Here is a 15,062-nt window from a genome sequence, read left to right as displayed (position 1 = left end):
GCGTTTCTAACCAGTTTGGCACTTCAGCGTTTAGCACAATTTAAAATCAAAACCAATCACATACCAACTGTGGGGCTGTCTTTCCCGAGCACTTTTGTGCATCTAACATGTTGTCTTCATCAAAATGTTGCACAAACCCGAAGGTCCCTCGGCACCATCGGGAACTTATCTCGTTTACGGCTTTCGATAACGAGTGTTGCTTTTTTTTATCGCGGTCGATGACACGGTCTTTCAGAGCATGGCGAAATTTCTTGGAATTTTGAAAAGGCTACCCTTTATGATCTTCCTTTATCGCTAATCCGCTCCTGTGTTTCCGCGCAGCGCTTTCGGAAAGTCCACCCGTTCTCCGACTGCCTTCACAAGCCGCCGCTCTTCACGAACTCACCACGCGGAATCCCCGTTCGGCGGGAGATCGCCTCCAGCATGCCTTCAAATTTGATGTAGCGCATAAGACGGCTTTTGATATGTTTTCTTACATCGTGTATTCGGTGATCGTATGCATCTTCACTATCTTAAAGAAACTCATCGTATGTGGTTGAGCTGGGGTCGCACGCTCGTCTAGTTCTTATTCTATTGTCAATCATTCAAACACTTTGGAATTACAAATATATACGCTTGTCTGTAACTTGTAATGTAACTTATCACAAATAATCAATTCTATTTGTCAAAATTGTAACCCGCGTTTCAAATTGGCCATTCTAACACAACAATGGGGTTAGACCGATCCGTTCGGATGTGATCTAAATTGGTTTGTTATCATGAAATACGATAATACGTTGCGTTACGATAGTCGAGTTCGAGTGTTTGATTTTATTTTCTAACATGAGATTACGTTTAAAACGTCTCAGTAACTTAGCGTTTTCTAATGGCCCGAGTAATTCAGACTACTAATGGAGCCGCCAGGTCGCTTGTAGCCCTGCAATTAGGCAAAACGAAAACCCGTAAATCAGACATTTTACTACTTCACGGTTTTTGCCAATCGGTGATGTTAAACACATTTTATTACGCCGATTTTTCAATTTTCTTAGCTTTACGGCGCGTACTATATAAATTTGGTCTAACCATTGCATAAAGTGTTTCCGGCGAACGAATCCATTCGGCAAACGGCTCCGAAAAATTCGAATCATAAATTTTGGGTAAGCTGGCGATCAACCGATCCAATCGTTGCACTAATTCGCTCATCGTTCTCTCGCTTGTCTCGTCGTAAGTTGCAAAATTGACCTGGGCCAAAAGCTCTAAGTTTTCCGACTGAAATCGATTAATTTTGCCAAAAATTTCGCTCCACTGCTTCGCTTCTATGGAGCTGCTCTCGTAGTGCACCATTGGAACTGACTGCAGCTCCTCAATAAAACCGCTCACGATTTCGTACAGTGCGGGATGTTGCTGTTCCAAACGATTGTCGATTGCTCCGTCGCGAATAAAGTAACCATTGATGAGTTCATATCCTTCCTTACTATTCAGTTGACCTCGGGTGAGGTGTTCAGCGTTCTTAACAAGCTCCACTCGTGGAATTTTCGTAAATTCCGCGATCGCCTGCACCATTGCGCCGAACTCGAAAAAGCCCAGCAGAAGGTCCTTTACATTCCGCTGCACTTCGTTTCTGAGACGAACCGGTTGATTTTGACCGGTCCCTTTTGGATGATGGTCTCCCACCGGCCACCGGCGTTCGACAGATGCACGAGGACCCATGCACGAGGCTATGTTTGCAGTTTATTATCACAATAAGCTTGACCCGTTTCAAGAAATTTGTTACACAAACCGTACAAACCGCAAAATGATTCATTCCTTCCCTGTTACATGTGTTTTATACGAACAATGTTGTCTTAATCAATCTAAACCCCGTTGATTAGATAAGGATTAGATAATATGGAGCCCTTAACTGTTCGGTACGTACGATAATAAGTTGGACTCGCCAATCCATATATCGGATCCGGTGTTTCAACCCATTCTGCAAAATACTCCGAAAAATCCGAATCGAATATGGTTGGAAAATGGACGATCAAGTCTTTAAATCGGTTCATTAAATTCTTCATCTTTTTCTCGTCATCCACATCGAAGCCAGATTTGAAGTTGATCATGGCCAATAGCTCTAAGTTTTCCGCCTGATATCGATTAATCTTGTCAAGAATTTCGTTCCACTGCTGTGCTTCCTTTGGCTGACCATGGAAAAAGCCAATTGGAGCATCTTGAACTTGCTCAATGAACTCGGTTAACACCGTGTGCAGCGAAGGATTTTGCTGTTTCAAACGAACATCGATCCCTGCACCGCGCAAAAAGTTGCCGTCGATCAGTTGGTATCCTTGTCCGGTGATTTGCGTACGACGCAGCCATTCTTCGTTCTTCACAAGATCGACGCGTGCAATTTCCGTAAATTCTGCCAGCGCCTGCACCATTGCACCGAACTCGAAATAGCTTAGAAGAAGACTCTTAATAATTGACTTAACTTCGCTCTGCTGATATGCTCTATTAGCCTCGACCAACTCGGGAAATTGATCATTCAACTGAGAGACCAGCGAATTTTCCATTCTATAGCATTGAATCTTTACCACTGAACTTATTATCACAATCAGTTTGGCTGTTTGACTAAGTTTGCTGCCCGTAACCGTGAACGACGCACAACTGATTCCATCCCGCGTTGTGCCGATAATTTTGTGTTGATAAAGTGTTGGACAAGATTGGAGTTATCTTAACAACGGGCCAATCGATTAGATACGGTTGAGGGCAGTACTTTCTTTGGCGTTTACGCTAATAGTTTGAGTTTATTTGGCTCGTTAAATATGAGTACACAAATATTGCAGTCGCTGTGTTATGCGACTCCCAATATGCCTCTTCACATTGTGTATTCGATGATCGTAAACTTTTTCATGGCCATAAGAACGTTCATCGTATGTGGTTGAACTGGGGTCTGCTGATGAGACTCATTTTAAATACCCCCAAAGATAAGATCGAGGCAGTTCTTATGGAGTGATTTGCGTGGTGCCTCATGATCTACGCTTTCGCGTACCGACTATTGAAGGTTCCATTCTTCACCATGTTGTATCCATCTTTGCCAGCCTCGAACAACATCTCAGCTCCGGCCGACCACACGTCAATTTTACCCGCATCCAGTTCGCTTTGGTCTGCTTCACTGTGAGCTCCGGATTGTGCATAAGTTGTAATTAAATTACGGAACCCATCTAACAAATTCACGACCTTGTGACGGTTCGTTGGTTCAAATACGTCAGTGAAATCAATCTTAAGCAATTGCCCTGCATTGTCAACATGAAACTGATCTATTTCACTGCCAACTGCATGCCAAACATTTGCCAAATTGATCATGTTATCATCGTGGTCAATGTAATTTGTCAACGTAGCGAATAGTTTCTCATCTGTTTGCTTCAAACCCTGGTTGATCGTGGCAACGTTAAGGACTTGGATTCGTCTCTGGGACGGTTCCAAAGCATCATTCTGCTCACTTCTTGAGGTGCTCCATTGGACGAGTTCTGCACACTGAAGCTTCGCTTCTTCGGCCATCGCCTGCAGTATGCCACCGAAGGAAAAGTACCGGACCAGGCGCGTCGAGATATGCCGATCGGGATCACGTACACGTTTGTTGTAATGACTACTGTGCTCCGCAGATTCCAAGCCCTGCTGCTTGGTCGAATCGGCAATAGAGGCAAGGTAGGTTGTTTCAAAGAAACCACTCATCACCATATTATATCCGACTCCTGCATATCCATGTAGCTCTTCCGGAGTGTTCAACCAGTCTTCGGCAGTCTTCGGGAAATCCGTACCAATCGTTGGGATCTCTCCAAAACTACTGATCAGCTGATCCATTAGCGTCACCAAACCTGTCATCGCTTTTTCGTTGGCGTCGTCATACAGCGCGTTAAAGGTAATCCTTGCCAGGTGCTCCAAATGGTTCGACTGGAAACGGTCAATCTTGCCTCCGATGCCACTCCATTGGTTTGCCTCCATTGGCACCACTTGCGTGTGGCCGATGAAGTTGATCAAGGCGTTGTAAAGAGAAACGTTTATCTCCTTTAACCGCTCATCGACAGCACCAACCCGGATAACGTGTGCCGCGTGAAACCTTCGTCCATGGCCGCTGGTTTGATCCTGATATTGACTACCGCCGCCCTTCACAAGTTCACCACGCGGAATTCCCGTTCGGTGAGAGATCGCCTCCAGCATGCCTCCAAATTTGATGTAGCGCATAAGACGGCTTTTGATGTGTTTCCTAACATCGTGTATTCGATGATCGTAATCTTCTTCACTACCATGATAATGTTCATCGTATGCGGTTGAGCTGGGGTCGGCCACTCGTGTGGTTTTTATCCTGTTACCAATCATTTACCAATGAAACGCAACACTTTCACGTGCACAGTATGTACAATTTATTCGCCCATCAAAGAACAATATCAAGCTTGCAGCACAGTCCAACAGCCAAAAACTGGCCCCAGGCCCTCAACCGACGTTTTAAGCACCAAATGGGTAATCAATGGACCGGTAGACCGGATCTTTACAACAACCTGGCTACCGATTAGTTAAGATTAGCGCGTTCTCCATTGCGTAATTTCTGATAAGATTTCTTATACGGCCCCTCGTATCGCATTCGCATCATGCAGTAATCGACTCTCAACAAAACCACTGCGCACTCTGATCCCGTATCCGAGAGCTGCGATCGGTTCTCGTGCTCAATCTCTAAGCCTTGGCGTACCGACTTTTGAAGGTTCCATCCTTAACCATGTTGTACCCATCTTTGCCTGCATTGAAGAGCATCTCAGCCCCGGCACACCAGACATCGATCTTGCCCGCATTCAACTCGCTTTGATCGTTCTCGCTACGGGGGTCGGAATCGACATACTTCACAATCAAATCGCGAAAACCGTCCATCAGTGTGACGACCTTTGGTCGGTTTCCTGGTTCAAATTCGCCGGTAAAAATAATTTCGGCCAGCTCCCCCAAATTGTCCGATTGAAACTTATCGATTTTACCAGCCACCCCGTGCCATACGTTCGCAAGACTGATCACGTTCTGAGTGTGGCCAATATAGTTCGTCAGCGCTTTAAACAGGTCCTCATTTTTCTTCTTCAAACGCTTATCAATACTTCCGACGCGGATAACATGAGCCGCGTGGTACTTGGGCCCCAGTTGGCTCGACTGATCCTGATACTGACTGGCACCACCTAGCACCAGCTCGGCACGCGGAATTTTGGTTTCCTCGCCAATCCGTTGCAGTATGCCACCGAAGGTGAAGTATCGCAACAAGCGCGTCGAGATGTGCCGATTGGGATCGCGTACGCGGATGCGATAGTGGTCCTTGGAACAGTGTTCGCTCTCGGTGAAAGACGTTGAAGCAATGTCAGGGACAACGGGCGTTTTACCCCTTCCACCACTGACGATCGTCGCCGCAACGCATAGCACCGTAAGGCTGATTAGCCACGCAATTGACGCCATTTGCAGATTGGAGAATGCCTTGGGTGGGAAAACCACAAAATATTGTATACGATCACTCACGACACGAACGATTTATGCAATCTCGTCTTACTGTAACTACTCTCTGCCAGCCGGCTTTCAATCGGTAATGCTCAGCAAAGTGCTTCCATACGTTCTATTTATACGATCACCACAAGTGAGAGCTTATCAGCAGAACTGTGTTCATTTGCCTATTAGGTATTCCCTGTTTAATTTATAACATTCCCAAACAATTCCGCAATCTATTCTTATCTGCATTTGCTGAGAGCGTCCCCGATTTGCTGATACTTTCACTGCAAATCGCACTCGGGACGTACACTGGTGTCATCATTCGTGGCAAAAAAAGGTTCACTTCGACGCTCCAATTCTATGAAAACGCTTATATGATGGACTTTATTTGAATCAATTTTTCTTGGCTTCGCTTTGCTGCCCTGGCACGCCAACCCAATCACGTGCACGTGGACACGCTCGATGTACGCTGCCTTACTGATGATGTACAATAAATAAGTTTATCGCTGAATTGTTGCCCGCCAATCCGGTCACCGTGACGCTTGGTCGACGTACGTGTGTGTGTGGTGTGGTTCTTTCCGATTGCATCCGATTTTTATTTCCTGCTCTACGCCCATCCTGCCCGTACTCTGTCTACCCCGTTTACGTTCCCCGATCTAACCCGCGCGGGAGGCCAAAATCCTGAAGTGCACCGGAGTGTTACTTATTAAGCATAAATCTAAAGTATCCCCCTCTGCTCCGTAGCCAGCGTCGCCCTTTGCCGCTGGTTGGTAGATGTTTCAATTAAAAAGCACGCTCGTCTGTCTGCGCAGGCTGCAACTTCTGCCTCTGCCGGATGTCATTTACAATAGTTTCACAAAATATTCGCTACTTTTGCGGTGCTCTTGAATTCCCAATCAGGCCGCAAGCCGATCCAGTCCAACGTTAAACCTTCATTGTCTAGATCTGAGGTGAATGGAAGTGAGAACACGTGAAGTGGTACTCCGAGCGATCGTAGCGATCCATTTGCCTTCGCTCCTTACCTGGGTAAATTACATATTTCACATGCCGATAGCTCTCGGCTGTTGATGAAAGTGCAGAAGGAACAAATCCAGTTCTGTTCCGTCTCGCCGCTCGACACGAACTCCACGTCGTTGCTCATGCTTCCGCTGGAATGGAAAAGCAAACCATCACGTAATGATCTCGATAATACGCGTCCCAAGACTTACTCTTCGTGGTGCGAACTGGCGGCGATCAGTTCTTCGAGTGTTTTCCACACTTCCCGCGTTTTCCACTCGTTGGCGAGCGCCTTGTCCTTGGTGCGCACGGCCTCGAGCAGTGGCCCAAGCTGGGACTTCATTGGCAGCATGTCTTCCATGCGGTACAGATACAGCAGCAAATGGAAATCGGACACCACCTGAAAAAGAAAGGGAATGGAATCAACCAGAAGAAATGGTGGCCTGGCCCTGGGGGGTTGGATCATACATCGAGGAAATTCATTGCTCGTGACTTGGCCAGGTAATCGGCCAGGGCGGAAAAGTCCTGTATGTGGCCATCGATCAGTCTGTTCTCGACCGGAAAGTACTCCTTGGCGTCTTTGCGTTCCAGGAATGTGTACATCGGCACGAGCGGAGTCGAGGCGGGCACATCGACGAGCAGATACTCCACCGGCAGCGGTCGCCCCAGACGCTGCACTTCGTTGCCGTAGACATCCTTTTCCTGTGTGTATGTGAGAGAAAGATAGAGATATAGAGAGCAGTTGCTAATCATAACATAAAATTATTTTTTGTAAGGAATGAAACGATCAATTATAAAGAATAAAACGTTCAAAACTAAAATGAAAGTAAAGGGTACGCCAGGTCTATACGTTGTGAATCGGAACTTTTCAAACACACAAAAAATGTTTATAACATTTTAATGCGATTTTCTATTTTATTCAAAGTAGGTGCCATCGCTAGCTATACATTTCTCCTATCTCTCTGCTAAATCATGGATTCCCAGACGAAAGAATTCTTCAACTTTTTAAGCAAACTAATTAGTCATCCCATTTCGACTTCCTCGTAGAAAACGAAGAGCTGCTCAGCCAATACGTGTCTTATCGATGAAAAAGAATGATATTCGGAAAGAGCCAAGTCTGATGAATAACGCGGGGAGGGATAGCAGCTCCCATCCAAGTGATTTGATAGTTTCCTGAAACTGTTTTGCTTTTTGGGACTTGGAAGCGCTAGGCTATGAGAGACTAGGCGCCTCCATTGAAAAACACTAGAATTGCATTTTGGTCGTTTTTCGATCAATGCACGGTTCAAATTGGTAGAGTTCTATTTTTCATTTGGTTATAAAACAAAAACGGTTTAATATTTTTCGATGCTTGAACATTTATTTGATAGGTTGATTCATCAGATTTATGTATAAAATACAATTTTGGTTTCAGAAAATTGGGAAATATGAGAAACTTATTTCCAAAGTGGTAGGTTTGTCGTTTTTGGAATTCTGGAAACCCACACATCGTGCAAGAGAAGCCAATGCACCCACCCAACGAGAGACTGTTTGGTGCGGATTCTGGTCTAGCGGCATCATCGGCCGTCGGAGAAGGAGCAGCCGTTACCGATGAAAGCATACGCTACCGAGCAACGTTGGCTGATTGGTTCTTCGGCGAAATTGAAGCTGAGAATTTAGTCGACATTTGGTTTCAACAGGATGGCTCAACCTCTCATACAGCCATTTTTTAGTTACAAACAAATGAAATAAAGAACGCTAGATGGCGCACCCTATGTATCCATTCAAAAAGTGGCGATACTGAACGAAATTGGAAGTGGGCGAAGATTAAATAGTTTTTTACAATTTTTGGTTTTATGTTTAAAACTATTTGCTGGGCATAAACGATAAAGTTAAAAGAGGAGCATAACCCTATACGTAGCGAAGCTATGCCTAAAATCTAAAGGGCAAGTGTAGCGTCTCTTGAAGCAAAAAATATTTACTCTGAAATATTTCGTCGATGGAAAGTTTCAGCGTGGAACGCTAATTATCACATATGAGGTTTCATCGTCGTCCTGCTTGACCTGGTTACCAGCCATTTAAACAGGGCATAAACATATTGGGATCCTCAATCGAACTGACCAATGCACCATAGAGGCGGAGAAACGAACTAAAGATAGTAACAGCACAATTTTAGAGCAGAACTCGCGTGTGGAAAAGTACGTCGATTCGCACACGTTGCAACTCGATGATGGAGGCGCACGGGCGCATAGATATGACAGCAAACCACGTTGGCTACACGATGCCTTTAAAGCCGCAAGATCGGTAGCCAATGCTTTTGGGTAGCCATCAAGGAGCTTTAAAAGCTTCCTATGCAACCTGAAAATGACCTGCCACGCACGATCGCTTTCCGTGAGTGTCCTCTCTGTATGTGTTCGGGAGTGAGTTGCTATTTGTTTTCCCCCCTTTACACACACGAACAGCACGAGCTGAGCGCCAATGTTTTCAATCACACTACGTCCCGTGTCCTGCCGGGGGGCGAGACAAATATACTCAGCGTCACTCACTGCCACCGTCAACAGCAGTCCGTCGACGGACGTTGAAGCGCAATGTGTACGGTTCGTGGCGAGCTACACGGAACACGAAAGTGGTGTACTTTGTTGTGATAAAGCGTGGCGCGGTTATCAGCAGTAAGCGCGCACTGGGACGGATCGGAAAAGAAAATAATCCTTCCCAATCCTAGGAAGCATCAACAGGATCTCGATAAAAGTTAGGAATCACGAATCCGAGGTGCAGCAGCACCACAGTTCGGTCCGGTTGCGGCGTAATTTAAATTTCGTTCCCCAAACGACACGGTGTAACGGGTCCACCGGAGGTGCCCACAACACAATCGATACATCGTGACGGAAACCCGTAACCAATCAGCTCGTTATCGACGGGCAACGGGGGCGCCGCCATAAACAGAGAGCGAGAGAGAGAGAACGCAGGTTAGCCCCCGAGCGGGGCCGATTGCTTGGTTGGCGCGGGAACACCGGCCGTCTGCTGTGTTGGGGATTCATTTCAGTTCCTCTCCCCCTTCTTTCTGGTTCTCCTCTGTCCACATGAGGGCGCTCGACGCGAAACACTCAAATTTGACAGTCGCGTGCAAAAACAAACCCACTGCGGCGGTTAAAATGGCCACAACAACCGCACACACAACGTAAAGGGTGTCTCGTGCGTCATCCGATTCGCCCCCCCCGGGCGGCTGGGTGTTGAATCGGTGAAGCGGACGAACCACACACGGTACGGTGGCAAGGTAGGTAATCGGTGTCACAACATTAGCCGTAGAGGAGAGAAAAAACCGGCCCGGCACACACACATACAAGCAACGGGGTCGCGCGCTCTGACTTTGCATTATATGTTGACGGAGGAAGGAATTGTTCCTGTTTTTTTTGCCGGTGAGGGCCTTTTAATGACACACAATAATTTGCCACCGGATTTTGAACGCCCGGCCATTCGTTTGCGTAATCGACCAAAAGCGGAAGCGATCGCACATTATTCAAAGAGGAATCGAGACGATCAATCATATGGCTAGATTATGTGTAGCTATTTAGAAGGGTCGGTCCCGAAACGGTCGTGGCCGATGAATCATCGAGTGAGAAGGAGGCGGCCACGACACGAGGGGTCACAGTTTCAGCAGCGTGTAGAGCGAAAACAAAAGTGATTGGTACGATTCCGCGTCTCCGACTCGCGACCGAAAGCTCTCCGGGCGTCCGCTTATCGTGTGCTGAGAGCGCTCACCGTTGCTGGTGATAGCACGAGACACTCACACGGCGAGAGCCAAAATATACGCATTAGACCGCCCGAATGTACGGTGCCACCGGCCTAATGCGTCGTACGGCCGGCAGCCTGGTAGCGGCCCCCTGAGCAGGGTGAACGCAGTGACGATCATCCAAAGGTCACACAATCAAGAGCAATAAACGGGGTACTCTCCCCACACAGAGAGAGAGAGAGAGAGAGAGGGAGAGACAGTGGCCGCACGCGCGAGAACCGTGTTCATTTTTGGAGGCGAAACCAACGCGCCATGAGGCACCACGACCGGGCACCGCAGACGAGCGCCGACGAGCATCGTCGCCGGAGTCGTTCGAAAAAAGTCCGCAACACCCCAACAACAGAGTGACCCACCGAACGTCAAAAGTGTGTTGTTTGTGCCGGAATCAAAACAAACTCGCGCTCACTGCTGCGTCACTGCACCGAGAACTCGAACCTGACCACACACTGCGGGTTGGTTTGAAAGTGGATTAAAAGCGGTGCTCTGTGTGCTGTGCTGCGTTGTGACACTACTACCAGTAACCCGTGTCGTTGTTGTTACACAATGCCTGCGACGGCGGCCGGTGGAGGACGCGTGTGAATGGGGACGCTCGATCCCAAACGAAGAAGAACGGGACCGCCCGCTTGTGCCCCGAAAGTTGTGTAATGAAATGCGCGAGACGCAATATCGAACCACTCGCGGCAGAAGACGGCAGCCGGGCCGGGTGGGCACCGGAATGACGCGAAAGGACGAGGGACGAGAAACCTAGAGAGAGAGAGAGAGAGAGCAAACGCGCTCCACAGCGCGCCAGTTCCGGTTGCCGATCGATCGATTGGTTTGACAAAAATAAACAATTATTTTGCAGTAAACGCGGCACGCAACGGCCCGGCCAATTGGTGGGTAATATTGTTGTCATGAGCATTGTGTGTGTGAGTGTGCATTGGCCGAATTGGCCGAAAGTGTGGTGCCTTTGTGTGCTGGGACACCAGCGTTGTGGGCCACCAGCCGCCTCCATCCGGCTCGAGGGGCTTAGGGGACCCCATTTTTCTACCCACCTAATCTGGAACAGATATGCCGCCGAAGAGTCGAATCCGATCCGGGATGTTGAAGGAGCACCAAATCCACACATACACACACACAGTCGGTCGGTCGGTCAATCGGTGGGGGCCAATGTGCGTAATGCACACACCATGCGTCTCCATCGGAGAAAGCTTTTGCGTCTTACCGAATGCGGGCGCCTGGCGACCGAGACAGGAAACGCGTTCTCGATTGTGCGTGTGTAAGTGGGTTAGGTACAGCAAAGGCCAACGCTCTTGAATTGCCAAATAGCGTGTTAGCGGGGCAGCAAGCCGACTGACCGACTTCGAGTTCAGGGAATCGCTTTCGGTACATTTGCCGTGACGTTGGCAACGAAATGCGCACTTTCCGCGGAACATGACCGACAACAGACGACACACAAGAACCCGGAGCAGCCTTATATTAAAGGAGCGGAACTTTAAACACTTTAAATGCCCCGCGTGTGTGGCTGCACACACGCGCTGTCCGGTTGCGATCTGATCCGCAGATTCCGGAGAGATGTGGACCTTTGTGGAAGCCACACGCCGCTGACGACGGCTCCAAAACATTCACCCGAGGGGACGTGGCGGCGGCGCGTGTGTGGCACGAAACGTGATGATGATGAGCGGGGGGCGAATGCTGCTCCCCGCCGTGCTGCGGCCACCAAGATGATGATTGCGCCTCCGCGCCATTGGCTGCTAGCGCCAGCCAGATCACAAGGTCACGGTCATGCGGTGGGGCGTGAGAGCGCACGCGAGCAAGTTTCAAAACACCGGAGCTCGCTCTCTATTTCTCTCTCTCTGTCTCTCTGTGGAGAGACGAGTGAACCCACCACACGTCGTCGTCATCGTAAATAATAACGGTGTAAACGGTCCGCGGAAGGAACTCTAACGAGAGTCTAATTGAGAGACGACCGCGAGCGTTCCGAGCGCGTGCGGTGTTGTGCACGTTTTTAGTAAACAACGTCTTTGGGTTAGAAAAGTTGCCACCCGACGCACCTACGGGGATCGTGGCGTTGCCTGCGTAAGACAGAAGCCAGAACGGGCGTCGAGGGAGAAACAGATAAAAATAATGCCTTCAAAACAAACAAACGAGACGCAAACGCCTTTTGCGCCTTCTTGCGCGCGTGTCGTCGTGTCCGATTTGCGCGCGGCTAGACTCTCAATTTTTCCCGTGCCACTCGAATGAGATCCCCACCTGTCGCGGAAGAAGGCTCCAAACCTGAAAACGCGAACCATAACACGCGCTATGAGTGGCTGCGAGCGGACGAGCGATCCGAGTAGGTCATCGTTCGCATCGGGCGGTCTTCTGTTAACGTCATCCCAAAGCAAAGCAACCATTGGCTGTGTGCGAGAGAAAACCGCTCTCTCTCTCTCTCTCTGTGTACTAGATTCTGGCCCCGTTTTTAGTATACTTTGGTGCTCGCTCCGGCCACAGATTGCGCTCTCTCTGCCTGCGGCACAACAAACACACGGTCGATCCTTTCCGTACGGTTTTTGGGGGTAGGCCTCCCGTTCGGTCTGGATTATTCGACCGACTGAACCGGAGCAGCATGTTCACCGTGGCACACACCAGCCGCTGGCACAGCAAAAGCCAGGAACGTGAAAACGCACCAGAAGACAACCGGCCGAACGATCATCATCAGTAGTAGGTGGTGGTGGTGGTGTGTTTCTACTTTTTTTCCATTCGCTCCGCTGTCAAACGTGTGGTTTGTGTTGTCCATCATCCCAAAACAGTCCCCAAACAAGATGGTTGGTGGTGCGTAGCAAAGTGACAAACGGTGGTGAAACGCTGTCCAAATTACACAACCCTCTGGATGTGCCCCGGACCGGCCTGTGCTTTGGGTGATTTGATCAGTTTTTGGTGTCCTCCTCCTGGTGGGACTCCGACTCCGGGACAGTTTGTATGGAATTTAGAGCAACTGCCCGAACACGGTGTGCGTGTCACACTGGCGCGTGTCCAACTTCGGCTCGAGTGTGACATAAGAAAAGAGGCAACCGCTTCTTTGCGGCCATCAGACCATTTTCCAGGTCGCGCACGCACGCACGGGAGTGTTCGAATTTTGGTGCGTGGCGCGCGTAGGATAAATTCGGAACCGCTCCCCAGCTGGCGAGGGACCGGAGGACGTACGGAAGTGTGGGCAAGGATAACTAGAGAACGGTACCAGCTGCTGCTGCTGCTGCTGTGGGGATCGTCGCAGAGAAAAGTGGACAGCCAAAAGAGCGATAGAAAGAGAGAGAGACAGTGTCCGTGTGTGTGTGTGGGCGCGTGACAGAGAAAGGCGGAAGCCAATCCACCCCAACCAATGGGAGAAGGACGTACCGAAAATCAACAGATACGCCGACGACGACGACGACGAAAACGGGGTCCCGATGTGCGTCATTGAGTGTGCGAGCGAGCCATTTGGGAACTGTCACTTTCGTGCCAGGGGTAACGCGGGGTGAAGGGACGTCCCACAATCAACCTCCCACCGCACACACACACACACTTTTTGGGTCATTTGTTGGCCACACGAAAAAGGAAATAGACGGATGGATTTGGTTCGGTTTGTTGGCCCTGCGCTTCTACTTGGAGCTTGTTGGCGGTTGTTGTCTTGGCCGCGTCGACATATTTTCTGGCCTACCCATCAATCTGGCTATGGCCTGGCCTGGCTACAACGCAGCACAATCCGACAAACAACGTAATGAGATTAGAAGAGAGAGAGAGAGCGCGGGCGCGTGTTAGAAAGCCTCTCTCGCTCTCTCTGTTTTTCGCTCACTTGCCGACCGACCGAAAGTTCGGCCTCACCACGGCACGGCTTAACTCTCGGTCCACACACAGATGACTTTCGAGAGTTGTTGTCCTGCCACGGGCGAGCGAGCCTATAGCGAAACGCGCGCTCGAGCGGTCCTTCGTTCCTTCCTGCGGTGTCCTTGGAGCCCGTTACGGAGAGCACACGGCGGTGGACGGTGCGTGTCATTGCCCCGCGCGCAGGTGAACGCATCCACCGCGGACACTTTGTTGTGGTCCTCCGGGGGGAGCACAACATTCACGGAACGGGAACGGCGGAATCATCTTCGAGAGGCCGTGAAAACAAACGTCTTTTGGACGTCCCCACAGGAACAGTGTGCGTGTGTGTGTGCGTGCTAAAAGCGGATAGAAAAACGATTGGAACCGTGAACCATGCTGAAGTGAAACCGCGCTCGACGCGACATTCGCTGTGACCTTCACCGGAGTGTTCGGGACCCTCGCAAGGGTGGGGAACACGAACCAGGCGGCTTCCGAAAGTGTTCGGTGAAGGTGCTCCCGTGTTGCATTTCGACGGTTTCTTCACACGCGGGGTAAGAGAACTCATTTCTCAGCACCGTCCGACGGCCGCATCGATCGAAACAGCAGTGGTCAAAGCGCCCCAAAACCCGGAAGAAACACGGCGCCTTTCACGCCGCGACACCCCCCAACCGAGGGTCGGTCCTGTCTGAAGTAGTAAAAGTGAAACGGTATTAGATTAAGGAAAAACGGCCCCGACACGGGAGCTGAGAGCGCGCTCGCCAGCGGCTGAAAATGATTGGGCCGTTGGGATGGCGCGTGGCAGGCATCCTCCACCGGGTCGGCGGGATGTAAGCGAAATATGTAGGCTTCGAAGGTTCAGCAGGTGACTGACCGACCCCGAACCCGGGACCGGGCAACGAACTGCGTTTAACGAATTAACGAATCGAATTATGTGGGGCGCCCCAAACATGTTGCTCCTTCCCAGCCAGCGACCCGGTTAATTGCGATTGGATTGGGCCCGACGGCCCTCCATTAAAGTGCTTCCGGA

General features: G+C 49.6%; 2 protein-coding genes across 2 annotated transcripts in view; both read right to left on the bottom strand.

Annotated features, from left to right (window-relative positions):
• Positions 1-4,359: 4,359 nt before the first annotated feature.
• On the bottom strand, positions 4,360-5,548 carry LOC128273437 (uncharacterized). The gene is made up of 2 exons (XM_053011402.1): positions 5,531-5,548; positions 4,360-5,457 (listed from the first exon to the last, which is right to left on the bottom strand). Exon 2 carries the CDS (start codon positions 5,437-5,439, stop codon positions 4,684-4,686), a length of 756 nt encoding a protein of 251 aa, XP_052867362.1. The 5' UTR covers positions 5,440-5,457; positions 5,531-5,548; the 3' UTR covers positions 4,360-4,683.
• Positions 5,549-5,877: 329 nt separating this feature from the next.
• The window catches only part of LOC128275024 (nuclear protein localization protein 4 homolog), an 18,184-nt gene continuing 8,999 nt past the window's right edge, over positions 5,878-15,062 (bottom strand). Inside the window, exons 7-10 of the mRNA XM_053013397.1 lie at positions 6,931-7,164; positions 6,675-6,862; positions 6,489-6,614; positions 5,878-6,411 (exon numbers count right to left, since the gene is read on the bottom strand). Coding sequence (XP_052869357.1) covers positions 6,399-6,411; positions 6,489-6,614; positions 6,675-6,862; positions 6,931-7,164 — 561 coding nt within the window. The 3' untranslated portion in view covers positions 5,878-6,398. The remainder of the gene's footprint in view (positions 6,412-6,488; positions 6,615-6,674; positions 6,863-6,930; positions 7,165-15,062) is intronic.

Source organism: Anopheles cruzii, chromosome 3 (genome assembly GCF_943734635.1).
Source record: "Anopheles cruzii chromosome 3, idAnoCruzAS_RS32_06, whole genome shotgun sequence".
NCBI classification, from domain to species: domain Eukaryota; kingdom Metazoa; phylum Arthropoda; class Insecta; order Diptera; family Culicidae; genus Anopheles; species Anopheles cruzii.
Note: the sequence above shows the minus strand (reverse complement) of the source record. Positions and strands in the feature narration are given on the sequence as shown.